The sequence below is a fragment of the Phalacrocorax carbo genome, chromosome Z (assembly GCF_963921805.1).
Source record: "Phalacrocorax carbo chromosome Z, bPhaCar2.1, whole genome shotgun sequence".
Classification (NCBI taxonomy): domain Eukaryota; kingdom Metazoa; phylum Chordata; class Aves; order Suliformes; family Phalacrocoracidae; genus Phalacrocorax; species Phalacrocorax carbo.
The window spans coordinates 21,385,871-21,401,777 of record NC_087548.1 but is presented as its reverse complement, the minus strand read 5'-3'; the positions used below and the strand labels follow the sequence as shown (position 1 = coordinate 21,401,777).

Genomic DNA, 15,907 nt, shown 5'->3' with positions numbered 1-15,907 from the left:
TGGAGTACGAGTGAGCTCTACTGCCATACAGAAAGAAAGAACATAAGATGTAAAAAAAACTTTCCAACTTTTGAAGAATTACAAAGTCCCTTGTAAAGTTTTGAAGAATTAGTTAATGCTTTTTCTATAGTGATGAACAGTTCTTGATATTGAAGCATTGTCCTTCATAATTCTAAAACGTATTTTAAGTCACTTGTGAATGAGACACATGGTGGTGTGGTAAGTGGTTTTGAACCTTGTGCAAAGCATTTATATCAGTGCCTTTGAAAGCTAGGTTAGTATGGTAACGATAATCAAATTAATATGGCTCTTGTTTTAAAACCTCAGCCACAGTGTTACGCTCTCTATTCTAACTGAACCTCCTACATCCACCAGTGATGTTTGTTTCCACATATGACATGAAAACCTTAAGGTGATAAATTTCTTAAATTTGTAGCTCAAGAGGCTTTAAACTGCATCAGTTGTCTTAAGTAGACATTGGATTTTGTTATAGCAAGTGATTAAAATGGAAGCAATATGCCCATTCTTCCTCTAGAATGAGAAGATACTAAGACTTTCAGGAAAGTAAATGTGCAGTAAATGTGTCAAATCTGAATTTGACAGTGATAAAAAGTTACAGTTTAAATTTTTAAAAATCTTTCTCTGTTACAGGAATTCCATGCAGCATGTTTTCTGGGTGGAACTGGGTGGCCCATGGCTTCTGTCTGCTCTTGAATATTTACTCTCTTGAAGGTAAGACTTCTGTGTCTCAAACACGAGATTTGTATGATTGGGTGCTTGAAGCGCATACTTGCTTTCTGTCTAGATAGCTGTGGGGTGGGGGCAGAAAGCAAGGTGTATTTGGTTAGAGAGACCTAGCTTATGCTTTTGATACTATGGTAAAATAATGCATGTTAAACCAATACTCACTTCTGCTTCTATTCATTGCTCATCTGTTTATGGAGATAGCGAAGAGCGACTTTGATCAGTGAAAGGTTTCTTTGGTTCCACTGACATCACTGGAGCTAGTCACTGTAGCAAACTGAAGTTTAATTTCCCATATGCCAAATGGTATCTAAATGAAAGCATGCCGTGGTCAGACTAGAAGCTGTTAAAGCAATAAACTACCAGTGGGCTAGTGTAGTAGGCTCTGTGATCAAGTTAGAGCCGTGGGCCACTGCTATTGTGTAGCAAATGATCATCCTCAAGGTGTTTAATATAGTAGTTAATTTAAGGTAGTATTTCAGTCACCCATTTCATCTTTAAAACTCAACACTTCTCTTCATGTGCTTCTCTAACAATAGTCACAATTTCATTGTTGTGTTGAAATTCCTTTGTAAAAAGAGTATTATCAAATGTGCAGAGTCTGCTGTAATTCCCAAATATGCTTGTAGTATATACACTGAAGTTTTTGAAATGGACAACTCAAGTATTTAACTGTTTGCATGTGATTCTTCTAAAACAAGTCTACCACAACAAAGGTGCACACTTATCCCAATTTTTTGTAAACTTTATGAACAGAAAATATCTTTTTAATGCCAAGGAGAACTCAAGTGTATTACCTTCCTCCTTCAATACATACTAAACATTCAGTCCTTGACTCTCCCCTCTCTCCAAAGGCCCATGTTTATTAGTAGAGCTTTTCTTGCTTGGTAAAATGCTTTTGCAAAACCTAGGAAACACTACACTGGTTTTGCCCCTTAAATCTGCTTGGTGGTCCACTAATGCATTTGAGTTTTATAACTGTCAAGTAACTAATTTATTTCCTGCTTAGACACATGTAATATTTTTAACATTACACTAGTGTTGCATCAGCAATATTGATTATGGAATGCTCTGTAGTTTTTAATAAAGATGTAATTCTTTTTAGTTTCAGGTGGACTCGTACAGTCATGTGGTCACATTATCCCGGAGTCTCCTGTATTGGCCCTTGGTTCTAACTTCACAGCATTATGCATTTTGAATGAGAGTTGTCTTGACTTTGGCAATATCTATGCTAATCAAATTATCTGGAAAATTAAAAATAGAGTGGTACCTAAAGAGCAGTATCATGAAATAAACAGAACAGTTTCCAGTGTCACATTTAATGACACTTCTTCACTAGCTACTCCTCTGACATGCAACATTTTAGCAGATGGACAGATTGAGCAGAACATTTATGGAATTACAGTTACAATAGGCTGTAAGTACCATTTTTCTTGCCTTTTATTCTGTTCTTAAGAAAATTGCTTCTGTGAAATGGGGAAGAGAATGCAAACAGTAGAAAGTATGCACGTTTTGAGACACTTACTTCCATTCCCTCAGTTCATGGATAATTGTATAGAAACATTGTCAAATTAAATGCTACCAAAGCTGGTAAATATGCACAGAGAAAAGATTGCTAAAAAACTGAAAATACTCTGGAGATTTCAGTGTTGAAATAGGAGGAAAACATAGCAACAGAAAACAACAGAAAAATGTTGAAGCAGGAAGATTTCAATTACAGAAAGATGATGTGAATTTAACTGAAATAGATCCTAGGAAATAAACTTTTCCTTACTACTTGCTTCTGCTTCAGTGTTCAAGAAAATACAATACGGTCGTATGTCCTGCTTTCATAATAACACTGTGAAATTAATGTTTTCTTCATTAATGGACTGAGAAGTATTTAGTCCATCTGTATCGCTAAAGCTAACCTGAACTGCCTTAAGGATGGGCCATATGATTTGGATTACTCTACCTCTGTACACAAGAAAATACTTCTAATTATAAACTTTCCTTGTTCAAGCATAGTAGCACTTACCTAGTTCTGAGCAAGTGCTCTTTGAGACAGCAGGGAGTTCTTGAGAAAGTAATATGAGTAACCTAATATACTGCTTCTTAATTAGTTGGTGGACCATTTATAAAAAGTCTTGAAGTGTCCTTAATAGCGGAGTATGAATAGCTGATGAATTATGTTGCCTCCTAGTGCTGGCAAAAGGTATAGCAGTTTTTGCATGGCCTGTACAAAAGGCTGGTTTGAGTTCACAGTTCGAACTAATTTGTTCTAGTATGAGTTACAAAATGCTTTCACAAAGAAACAACGTTTTCTATTTCAACTTCTGAGGAGTAAATTTCTTACCAGAAAAGATGTGACAAGCAAAATATATGGAAAGATGAGGACAAATACAATATCCGAAGATGATAAACTGAATGACAGTACAGATAACATTTTACAGTTGTAATTCACACATGAATCTTGAGATGCATTTGTATTTAAAGCTACTGAATTTTCATACTGTTGATTAAAGAAAAATTCTGTAAATGAGAATAAGAATGGGTTTAAGAAGAATACAACCATTCAGGGACAAATCTGTAAGCTTCATAAGGTAGTTTGTTGAAAGTAGCATTCTCCTTGAAAAGAGATAAGATTATTCAAGTACATTATACTCTTGCACATAGTGTTATTCTAAAAGCTAGAAACAGACTCTTTGCATGCTATGATTTCAATTTAAGAAGGAAAAAAAATAGCTCAGCTGCACTCGGAAGAAGTTTCTTACACCCTGCTAAAGTGCATTGATGAAGGTACCGAATCAAATCTTTTAGATGTTCAGAGCTATAGCATCTTCCTCCGTAGCCCAGGTGGGGGAGAATAGACCTGTTACAGTTGCCTTAGAGCTCAGGTTATTGGCAAAGTCAGCATATGCCAATCCAGCCGTAGTGCTCATTATCATTTTTTTCTGTGTGAATTAAAATAGATTTAGATGAGAGATGGTTGGTATCATGTTTTCTGCCTCAAAGAATGAGGAATCTTCTGTGCTGTTCCTTACTGTCAGGTGCTTGTTCCTTATACAGTCTACTGTTTCTCAGAGTAGCTGATTAAGCTTCTTGACTTCTGTTGCTGGATGGCATCTAGCACTTTTTACCCCCTCCTTTAGAAAAAAATCTGACTCTGAATTTCTGACGTTCACTGAAATCGTTCTAATGGGACACTTAACATGATTCTTACTGGATTGAAATGTGTATATAGATTAATTACCAATAACTTTTTCTGTACAGTGCCCCCAGAGAAACCCAAGAATTTAAGCTGCATTGTGCATCAGGTGTCAGAACTTATATATCCTATGAATTGTACCTGGAACCCTGGAAGGCATACGTTCCTGGACACTCACTTTAGGTTGAAATACAGATGGTAAGTAGTCGCCTATAGAATATATAAATAATTTTGAAGAATATTTGTAGGCTAAACTAAACTTCCTTGAAATTCATTGATACTTTGGAATAGTTCTTAACTTAAATCTAGTTTTCTGAAGCATTGCAGTCTATTAAGACAGAGTTAAGGAAGAGTTAAAGAAGTTCACATTTAGAGTCATTCTAAGTCCGGCTTGAAATTTTGTTGCTGCACTTGTTCTGGAGTAACAGCTATTGCTTATGTTTCCATTCTTCAAATACATGATTAGTGTGGCTTGAATATATTCACCTAATGGTGTGAGTTTGGGGTTGTCCTGTGCAGGGAACTGAGTTGGTCTTGATGATCCTTGTGGGTACTTTCCAGCTCAGGACATTCTATGATTCTAATAATTAGGTGGCTGGACCCAATTATATACTTTACATTTTTCTCTAGTGACTGTGCTGTCCCATTCTAAACAGGTAGATGTCCCTGCTCATTGCAGGAGGGTCAGACTAGATGACCTTTAAAGGTCACTTCCAACTCAACCATTCTATGTTTCTAAGTAGAGAAACCAACCTAGTGACTGGATTTTGTAGAAGTATTGTCTACTCTGTACGTCCTAAGAACTCAGAATTATGTTTGTCCACAATTAATCCTAACATGAAAGCTTCAGCACAAGTATTTCTCCTGTGAAAGCAAATTAATTGTTCTTCAAACTCTTCAAATGATCTCTTGTAGTTTAAAATGGAGCAGACAGAATTTTTGCTCTGGTCTGGAAACAGGAATGACTAACTACAGCTTTCCATCTACCCCATTCTGCTAAAGTGTTTTGATAACAAGTGTAGTAGAAAGTATGGATAGATAGAAAACTACTGCTTTGCAAATCTCCTGATGCCCCTAGAACTATTTGCTGTTAGTGTGGCAGAAGGTGGTGAACAGAAATGATGATGTGTTTCAGCTCTAGCACTGTACTCTTGAAGGGCATGCAGGTAATACTGACCACATCTTTTAATGCATTAATATGCTTCTAGCTACGTTTAATCAAAAGCAATATGGCTAGTATCAGTTCTTGATCCTTTTTTAACCTGTCAGGTTTGTGCTTTTGAAGATACATGACTTTAAGGTATTATATTCTAGTTTCTGTTCTAACACAGTCATGCATTTCTGGCTGAACAAGCCATTCTAATCTCTTCATCTTTTCTTCCCATCTGTCTGTTTACAAAGATAATGCCAGAGGCAAACTTATAAGCTAAACTGATTGATCACTCTAATGTACTTAGAACAATTCTCTAAAGGAAACCAAACTTACTGCTTTATACCTTGTTTTTCCTTTTATTTAGGCCACAAGAGAACTTTCCTGACTGTATACCAAAAGATGTAAACAATTCTTGTACGATTACTGATGTTCAGTTCTTTGTTAACCTGGAGGTCTGGGTAGAAGCATCAAATGCTCTTGGAAAGGCTGAATCTGATCCTCTTGTTCTTGATCCTATTGAGATTGGTAACTATATGCCTCTTAATAAAGCTTTAGTAGTATGTAACTGCTGCTTGTGTGCATATTGCTGAATTGGTTTGTTAATGTTTCTTTACTCTAAAAATTAACACTGGCAAAATACTGTTTAGTAGAACATGAACTGTGCTGGACAAAGGGTGGGGAAGGTGAGAGATTTGATCACAATTCAGACAGCAAGTTCTTGTTGAGTAGTCTGCTTTAGAAACTAGTTTGAAGTAGCAGCTATGTGAGCTTGTGAAAGGCTTTCATGGTAGTATTACAGCATAGTGTACCAACTGCTAGAGGCATGATAAAATTCAGCTGTAGAACTGACTCTAACTTCTTCTCTTCTAGTTAAACCTCTGTCTCCACACAACTTATCAGTCAACTCAGGAATACTACCTACTGTTCTGAAGCTTTCCTGGGAGAACCGGATTTCAGCAGCTGTAATGAAGCTGAAATTCAATATTCGCTATAGGATCATTGGTGACACAAACTGGATGCAGGTAATACGATTAATGTCCCTTGTCACTATTCTGCTGCAACACAGGCATTTGTCAAACTGCAGAAGCTCCATCACTGCTGCAGCTCAGAGAATTTAGTTTATCCTTAGGCCTTATGTGGCCTCCCAAAGTAGTTTATCGGGCCTGTTCATGAAGGCTGTGACCTAGGGAGGTTTTTTGACACAAACTAGAGTACAGTGACCTTGTATCTTTGTGGAATTCTCTGCTGTCATCCCCATCATGTTGCAGTATGTTTCTTTTGAATTTTTGTTCCATACATGCAACATCTAGAACATTAAGGGACTTTCTTCCCATGCACATGCAAAACTATTGATCTTTAAATGGCATTTAAAGCTTGGTCAAACACTGTACGGTGCTGGGATGCTTTTTTGAACTTGCTGTACCTGCACTTGGGTCACAACAACCCCATGCAACACTACAGACTTGGGGAAGAGTGGCCAGAGAGCTGCCTGGCAGAAAGGACCGTGGGAATCTTGATTGACAGCCCCTGAACATGAGCCAGCAGTGTGGCCAAGTGGCCAAGAAGGGCAACAGCATCCTGGCTTCTATCAGGAATAGTGTGGCCAGCAGGAGCAGCAAAGTGATTGTGCCCCTGTACCCAGCACTGGTGAGGCTGCATGTTGAATAATGTGTTCAGTTTTGGGTCCCTCACTACAAGAAGGACATTGAGTTGCTGGAGCATGTCCAGAGAAGGGCAACGAAGCTGATGAAGGGTCTGGAGAACAAGTCTGATGAGGAGCAGCTGAGGGAACTGGGGTTGTTTCATCTGGAGAAAAGGAGGGTGAGGGGAGACCTTATCGCTCTCTGCAACTACCTGAAAGGAGGTTGTAATGAGGTGGATGTTAGTCTCTTCTCCAAAGTAACAAGTGATAGAACAAGAGGAAATGGCCTCAAGTTGCACCAGGGAAGGTTTAGACTGGACATTAGGAAAAATTTCTTCATCAAAAGGGCTGTCAAGCATTGGACCAGGCTTTCCAGAAAAGTGGTTGAATTACCATCCCAGGAGGTATTTAAAAGACGTGTAGATGGGTGCTGGGAACATGGTTTAGTGGTGGACTTGGCAGTGTTAGGTTCACCAACCTAAATAGTTTTATGGTTCTATACAGTATGGTTGTCCTGCATGCATACCTTAAGCCTCATGCAGTCAAAGAACTGGAAAAGAGTAAGGAAGATGCCTTAACTGTAATGCAGTATAATATGTTCACATCATCAAGAGTTGTTGGGTTTTTTCTTCATCAGTCTATGGACATATTTTCAATAGCTGCTCAGTTTTGTCTTTCTTTAAGCCTTCTCTCAGAGCAGCAATATTCCAGAAACACTCTTTTCATCAAGATCTTCCCATCTTTTGTTTCAGTACAGAGGCCCAAAAGTATTCTGAATACCATGACTTGTTGGAAGGAAGACTGCTTCTGGCTTGGCAAAATACAATGCTTGAAGCAGGTTGAATAACACAGCTGCTTATGACTAATGTAGTGCTTTCCTTTGGAGGAGCTTTTGAAGTTTTAGATGCAGAGATTGCTTATTAAGGTCACTGTATTGATGTTCTGAAGACCACTGTCCAGCTCTGCTTATTCTGCAGCTCCAGATCTGTTGATACATTGTCCTATTAAGGCCTTTTAACTTGTCTTGCCCTTTTAATATGTGCACAAGACCATCGAAACAGTAACTTTTGAACCAACTGAACTTGCTTAGCCATGGTAGAAATTGAGTACCCTGACAATTCCTTGCACTCAGGATTAATGCCTTGAGTGCCCTGCATGTGTGTTTAATCTGTAGTCATTCCTCTTGCATGGTTGCTTACTATAAGAACCTCTTAATTGCAAGTGGAATAGCATGTGATGGAGACAGTGTGTTTGTGTACCTATATGTATCTATTATCTACATCATGCATCTGTTTCTGTATACATGCAGTAAGAATATTTTCCGGCATTCAATTGCTAATCTAAGGTAAAGGAAAGAGCATATGAAACTCATTTATCAGCAAAATTATAAACTACTCTAAAACAAATTATTTCCAATGTCAGTTAAGAAACAATGTTCTGTGTCAGTGGAAGCAATGATCCTGGATTCTCTAGCTTTATAGGAGGCTTCTAGCACAGGTATTTTGCAGTCAATCAAGCAGGTAACCTAGGAAGATTCTGAAATATGAGGCGAGATATTACAGATCAGCAGTAATTAGAGGAGTTACGTGGGAAGGAAGGAGAGGTAGACGTAAACTAAAGAAAACAGAATATGAGATAATGTCCTGAAATAGTGTATGTATTTTATTATAGCTGGTAAATACACACAACTATGATCCCTCACCAAGGCATGGTTGAGAATTGAAGCTTTGTGAAATCAGAGGGCAGAAGAACTATGTTGTTGCTATTGGGTATGTACGTGGTGGGGAGCCCTCTTGGATGGGAGGTGTACTAGTACAGAACTTGGCTTTACAATTTTCAGTCAGTGCTTCTAAAAATCTTTCTTCTATTTACAGGTTCCTCCTGAAGATACAGCTTCACCAAGAACTTCGTTCAGTGTTCAAGGGCTCAGACCCTACACAGAGTACGTCTTTTCAATTCGTTGCATGAAGGAAGATGGAGTGGGCTACTGGAGTGACTGGAGTGAAGAGAAAACTGGGGTCACCACTGAAGACAGTAAGTAATATATGAAAGTAGGTCACTGACTGGCAAAATGTGTGAGTGCTCAGCAATTCGGCAATAGCCAGCTGAAAGTGTATATCCTCACTGGAGCTGTTTGATTATGCATGCAACAAGGCTTTCCTGAGTTACTTTAAGTACTGACCAACTTGACCCATGCATTCCAAGGAACATGAGAATAGCTTCCCGTAAAGCTAGTCTAAACATGCTGCCTTAAAACAGCTAAAATGGCAGGTAGGGAAGAAAGCCGCCTTCACAGAAAGTTATATATTCCAAGTCTTTTAGAAGAGATGTAGGCTTTGTGCTTGGGTTTGTGGTTTGGCTTTTTTCTGTTGTTCTGAAGGTTATCCTCTGTAACGAACTATTCTGTGTCAAAGTTTGGGGTATTTTTGGTAGACTGGCTGCTTTAATTTATTAACAACTTGGTCTTCAGGAGACCATTAGATAAATTCATAGGTGAAAAAGCATCAGTAAATATGAAAAAAGATTTGAGACATATAGGGCATATAGACTTCTTTACAAACTTACTTACTTACAAACTTAGTAAAGTGATGATATGAAATGCTACGCTTCCCATGTGCACATTATGCACCAAAGCATCTAAAGAAAACACTCTGGTTTACTCTTAACTTTTCCCAAGGTATTCTGCATCTACAACACTTTCTTGCTTGTCAGAGTCACTTACAGCTCCCTCTGCACTGTCTTGTACCCACTTGTTTACAGTATTCTACACAGAGTAATGAAGAGCCTTGCTGCTCATCACTGGTATGATTCCCACTGTGGGAGGTGCAAGAAAGAGAGTGCCACCTGTAAACCACCAACTTTAAGCAAGATTGAATCTGTGTGGATAATGGTTTTATTTTGGCTATATTTAATCAGAAAAATAACTTTTTCTGATTAAAGGGAAATTAAAATTTCCCATCTTGATGATGTAATCACTGGAGTTGTCTTGTAGATCTGGACTTGCAATACCTTGTCCCTTTGCAGTAGGAGTGAACACTGAATTGCTGCTATCACGATTTAATGAGGAAAACTTACCAGCATCACTAACTCTTTGGGACAGTATTTGGATCATGTTTAGTCTTGCACAAAAGGACTTTGCAAGTAGGATATATACAACTTCAAAGTATAAACCAATTACTACCTAAGATACACAAAATATAGCAAACCACTAGGTTAAAGCTTTAAGTTCACAGCCCTGGAGAAAAACTGCATAAGAGCCTCAGACAACTGTCAACCTTCACTGCTTTGTGGAACAAATCCTCAGCATTGCAAAGTTGCTGCCACGTGCCAAATCTGTTCACACTATAACCAGCTCATCAACTTGTCTGGCCTTTCAATGCCTTGTGATGCTCCAGTCAGCTGTTATGACATTGTCTCCTTTGAACTGTGTGCTCTGCAGGTGTGTTCTGTTGCCCTGGTTTTACTTATATTCCTTCAGGACAGTGGCACTGAGACTGTTACTGCACTCAGTGTCTTCTAAGATCTGTGTCCACTGTATTCCACAGCATGTTTTTTAACCTTATTGATTGCTTCCAGTTGCTCACGAACACATGCATTGCTTGAAATGCACTGTGGTATTAAAGTAACTACAGCTCACTGTGTTATGAATTTAATGTATTTAATGTACTTCACAGCTCATGGAAGTCATTGCAGTATTTTCCCACCAGAGAGGCTGTCCTGCAAGTTTAAGTGCAGAGACTGCCTTCTGCTACTGGGTTGTACCAAAATCGTTAGTTGAGTGAGTTTAGTGTTTTCTGTTACTGATTTTTTTTTTTTTTTGCTTGGCTGTTTTGTTTTGCAGCATTTCATGACTTAGCAACTGTGAACTTATACAAAATAAAGTTGCACAAAAATAACTGAGCAGTAATTATTGAAACACTGACACTAACATCATGCCCATGTATCTGTTGCAGTATGAAAAATCCCAGTCTCAAACAGTCTATTCTTACATTTTTCCATTAACAGAACAAAAATACATGCAGTGTATATGCAAATGCTATCTAGATATATGCATTTGGCCTTTTAATTTGCACTACAAATAAAAGCACCAGGCTTTGATATATAACTTACCTTACTGTGGTCTACTTTCCTTTTGCTATTGATCCGAACAGTGTGCTTAGACTGAACTGGAACTATTTTAACACCTTTTAATGGATAATTAAGAGGTGCTAACTGGTATCTTCTTGAATCTGAACCTCTCTTGGTGCCAAAACACCATACATTAGTGTCTTGCTTCTTGCTGAAGGTAAAAATGAACTGATTTCAGTGTGCAGTAAGGTTGTGGAGGAATACCTGTGCCATTAGTTGTGATATGCTGCAAATGTAAATACAGTCTGTTTTCTGCTGGTAGAACAGCATTTTAACAAACTGTTGTAGCTACCCTTCCTAATGAAAACAGGACAGTCACACTTCTGCATTGCTTGCTGATTAGTTAGCATTTTTGCTATTATAGCAATAAGTTGAGAGTAAAATAATTTCCTATTCTGAATTTGCTTACAGACAACTTCAGAGGTATGGTCACATCTAGCAAATGCTTAGATACATTTGCCAATTTGTAAGGTACTGGGATAACTTAAATTGGAAGGGAGCTCATGAGGTCTGTAGTTCCCTGATCCTTTTCTACCAAGTTGGGCTCAGACAAGGGACTTCAGGTTGCAATTTTGTCAAAACCTGCACCAAAATTTTATTTGTTGGTTTGTTTTTTTTTACTGTACAGTTGCCTATTGCAAAGCTTAAATGAAACAAGCAGACACCTGATACTTAAGTTACTTATACCATTATCGCCCTCAATCAAATTATAAAACTAAGTCTGAAGCATTGTGCTTTGTCTAAAACTGTTAGACCCATATCCCAGAAGATTCCATATCTGCTTGCCTTCTGTATTCAAAAGATTTGGTGTTTGTCTCAGTGGTAAGCTACAAAGACACAGGTGTGTTTAACGCTACTATATTCAGGAAGGTATACTTCTGTATTTCCATATGGTTTTATCCAAGTGTTGTGTTTCCAAGTGTTAACCACTGTAACTATCGAGGAAAGTTTCCACAGAATCCTTAAATGCAAAGGCACAAATGCACAACTATGATGCTGAAGAGTAATGCAAGCATTCCAGCAATCTTGAACTCTTTTAGCAATTGTTTTACTACCTAGTCCGTATCAGGAATCATCTACTTTGTACCTCCAAATACTGACTGTAGCTAAGGGTCTTTATATACTGCAGACCACGTTTGCTGCACTGTTAGCTGTGTAATTACAATAATATGTACTGTGATTTCTGGGTATTCTAGAATTAGTAAGTCACCCTCAAAGGGATTTGATTTTAAAATCTTGTTTGGTTTCCTTCTGACTCATCACTACCAGCAGCATTAGGAATCACTTGCTGATTTCTGACTTTAAAGGGAATTAAACAATGTGGGGATTTTATATCTTGTTTTTCCAGGAACTTGGTTATTATCAGTAAGAAACTCATCTCTTCCAATTCTGAGGTTGTGAGGGGTGAAACTACTCTAGTTTGGTCCTGTTTCCATTTAATTTCTACTTTTGATAGCCTGCAAGATTGCCTTTGTTTCTGGCTTATGCTGATCCTACCCCATATGGAGCTAATGGATGGACCTTCTGGTTGTGTGCTTGATACCCAATAGGGGATCTGTTCTTCCCTCCAACTACTACAAATACTTTGTGATATCTGTTTAGCTTCTAAGTCAGCCGCATTGATATTTTTTTCTTTTTCTAAATGTGCTTTAGCCTTCCTGCTTGTACTCTTCCTGGTCTCCTTTCTATAATATCCTGTCTGTTCCTTAGTGTCTTCCAAAGCACCCTTTCCTTAGGCAGTCTATTTAGTGCAGCATTTCAGTGCATGCCTTTAAATAGCGTTAAGCCAATACAGGTTTTGTTGTCAAAACACCGTTTTCTGCTCAGAGCTCAGCTGCGCTGGACCAGAAATCCTTCCTTACTTATCCTAGTTGAGTACCCAGTAATGAGTTTTGACTGAATTCATTTGTCATCTTATAGTGGAGAAGTCAGAAAAAGATTGTAGTATATACCTGACTTGTTAAAAAAAATAATAATAAAAAGATTATATGTGTACATAATGGCATTACTTCAGCTCTATGCAAAATTTACTTTCTCTGGGGGATATATTGTAAAATATTCTTTCAATACTCTAGTCACTTCTTTTCAACTTCTAACAACAGTATGGTTTTGTTTTCTGTGGTTACTCTCTCAGCCTGAGCAATGAGGATTTCAAGACTGCCTGCCTCTTTAGACTGTGTTGCTGTTCTGCTGTGGTAACTGGCTCTGCAAAAATACTGCTATTAGTCATTAAGTACCTATGTCTTATTTTAGCCTCAGAACAAAGGTGTTATAGTAGGAAATGAACGTGAGGCAGGTCATGTTATATTCATGATCTATATTAGGCAAGACGTACAATTGCTTGTTTTGCATAAATCAAATCAGAGTACTCAAATGAGATTGCTACGAAAGAGCTCCCTCTGCCTCAATTCCCAGTTCTCCTTCCCTCCTGACCTAAAGCGTAAGAGACAAGATGCACACTGTAGACTTCATACTGGTTTTTTGGAGGTAAACCAGCCAAAACCTTGCATTTTTTTTTATATTAATCATTACAATAAAAGAACTCCCAGAGAAATACAGCCTAGCAATATTATAAATATAAATGCATTTTAAGATCATCTTTCTGCTAGGGCTAAGGCCCACACAAAGGACTGGCCACTTTTTAATACTTTATGCACATAGATTGATTCATAGATTTTTATTACTTTATGCACATAGATTGATTCGTTCTACCTTAAAATGACATTTTATAGTGGAAATACCACTTGAATTTTTTACAGTACTGATGCCAGAAAGTGTTGTAGTATTGTACAAAAATACTGCAGTTCTGTTACCCTTTTTAGCATAAAAGAGGTAGGAAATGTGGGTGATTCTGGTAGGAGAAATTTTGTCTCCTTGTTAACTTCCCTGAACTTTCCTTTTTTAGGTGACGTGATATTGAGGGGTAGGGAGAGTGTTGCAGCTACAGACCATAGCAAGGTTTGCAGTATACTGATGTGCAGGACTGTGCCTCTGAACAAACAGTAGCTTGCTTTCTGCCTCACACAGCACTGTCATCTTCATTGTTGCCCAGTGTTGCAGGTGCTTGGTATGGTGATTCTCAGTTTTTGATACTGTACACTTAGAGCAGAATTGTTCATCCCTTCAGGAAATCTTCCCATGGAGGTGTTCCACTTAATATACCAAGCATTATTTATTTTGAGGAACTAAGGAAATACTTTTTTTATATGCTTTTATTAAAAAAAAAGGTAAGCATCTAATGATAATCAAATTATGAATTCAAACAGATTAAATAAAAATATTTCTACTACTAAGTATTGCTTCTTTCATCAGAACCATCTAAGGGACCACCTGTATGGAGGATTATTGATGCATCTCACACACCAGCTTCCTGGACTGTGCATCTGATGTGGAAGGTAAAGCAAAATGATAAACTGCAGAAATTGAACATTCTTTTAAAAACATGAGGTTTTTAAGTGGCAAAACTTACTTCAACAAACTTGAGTACATACCTGGAATAGTATAGATTTTATTGATACAAGAAGATATTTTTGTATTCTTACTATAATAATTAGTTATGACAAATTCAAAGTACAGATATAAAGACCATCAGTTAACTGACACACATCTGTGATCCCTAGAATACAGAATCCACTTTCAGATTCCTGAATGGCTCTCCTTGAGGAGTCTGTGGAATTGGAAACTTTCACTTGAACAAAGTAAACCTTCGTGTTATGCCTTCTGCCGTATCCTAAAACTTTTGTAACACTGTCTGGACATGGATACTCCAGCTGCAAAATCCATTAAGCCTAGAGACATTCCGGGGGTCAAACTTATTAAATACAGCACTGCACACTTGCATGCCATAGGCTGTTGCGTCTAGTTGGCTGATTAGTCCAAAGCCAATAAAGTGAATGCAATTATGGTCAGTCTCCACATCCTGCTTTCCTTCTGTTTGTGAACATTGTCACATTTGATCTAGCTGTCTTTTTATTATTACATTTTTCCTTATTACTAGGTGGCATGTGTGAAGTTACATGTATATTGGTATAATTTTTCTGATGTAACTCATGCTGCGTACCACTTCTGGCGTTATTTAGCTTAGAATTGGAAAACTGCTGCTACTTTACAGTTTCAACCATTTTCTCTTAAGTTATCTGAAAACTAATACTGTTACACAGAAGCACAGTATTTTCCTGTCTTTTCACATAACACAGAAACAAGTATTTTTCCATGTTTAATAGAAGTAAACTACTTGGGCTGTTTTGCATTTTGATTCAACACAGCTTAAGATGTGAGATCCCTTTTATGTCATTGTGGTGTAAAGTCACATAGAATGCAGGTTTTTCAACACATGTTCTGCAATCTTTACAGAATACCTTTTATTAAACTACAAGGTAGCACTGTGAGCCAGGAAAAAGAGGATTTAAACTCGAAATAGTTGTGGAAGTTACTGCTTTACAGAAGTAAACACAGGTTATTCACACTTTCTTTAAGTATGCAACTATTTGATCTATGTAACTTGTCTTGCTCTCAGATTTTTAAGTTGTGTCAACGACAGTAAGGGTTAAGTCATGTTTGTTCAGTATCAGTCTAATCAAAGATATGTTTCTAACAGGCATTGGAGCCATTTGAAGCCAATGGAGTAATCTTACAGTATGAAGTGACCGTCAGAGCTAAATCATCTCTCTCCAGTCCACCAGAGAAATACAAAGTTAACACCACCAATCTTACATTAAAGCTGCCAAATGGAACTTATGAAGTGACTGTGATTGCCCATAACAGAGTTGGGGCATCCCCTCCGTCAGTTTTACTTATCCCAGCTAGTAATTCAAAAGGTTAGTGTCCTAGTAATGTCTCTTTCAAATGCATCTGCATGGCTTTTGTTATAAAAAATCTTCAGAGTTGTAAAATGGTACATTTTACATGGACACATAATTAAAGTATTACTGAATGTATATACAGTCTTATGCCTTTTAATTATGTGACCATTTGTGTATTAGGGAACATGCAGATTTATGTACTTACATATGTTTGTTTGAAGCTATGTGTGCTCTCTTGCTGATCCTTAGAG

At 37.7% G+C, this 15,907-nt stretch overlaps 1 protein-coding gene across 3 annotated transcripts in view; it reads left to right on the top strand.

Moving 5' to 3' along the window:
* The window catches only part of IL6ST (interleukin 6 cytokine family signal transducer), a 35,944-nt gene that overhangs the window by 6,567 nt on the left and 13,470 nt on the right, over positions 1 to 15,907 (top strand). Inside the window, exons 2-9 of one of the 3 annotated variants that reach the window (XM_064439013.1) lie at positions 652 to 732; positions 1,850 to 2,161; positions 3,997 to 4,129; positions 5,449 to 5,609; positions 5,955 to 6,106; positions 8,601 to 8,760; positions 14,167 to 14,249; positions 15,452 to 15,671. In XM_064439013.1, the coding sequence (XP_064295083.1) occupies positions 652 to 732; positions 1,850 to 2,161; positions 3,997 to 4,129; positions 5,449 to 5,609; positions 5,955 to 6,106; positions 8,601 to 8,760; positions 14,167 to 14,249; positions 15,452 to 15,671 (1,302 nt within the window). Of the gene's footprint in view, positions 1 to 651; positions 733 to 1,849; positions 2,162 to 3,996; positions 4,130 to 5,448; positions 5,610 to 5,954; positions 6,107 to 8,419; positions 8,496 to 8,600; positions 8,761 to 13,981; positions 14,103 to 14,166; positions 14,250 to 15,451; positions 15,672 to 15,907 lie in introns of those variants that run through there. The other 2 variants (XM_064439016.1, XM_064439015.1) reach the window with 2 other exon arrangements.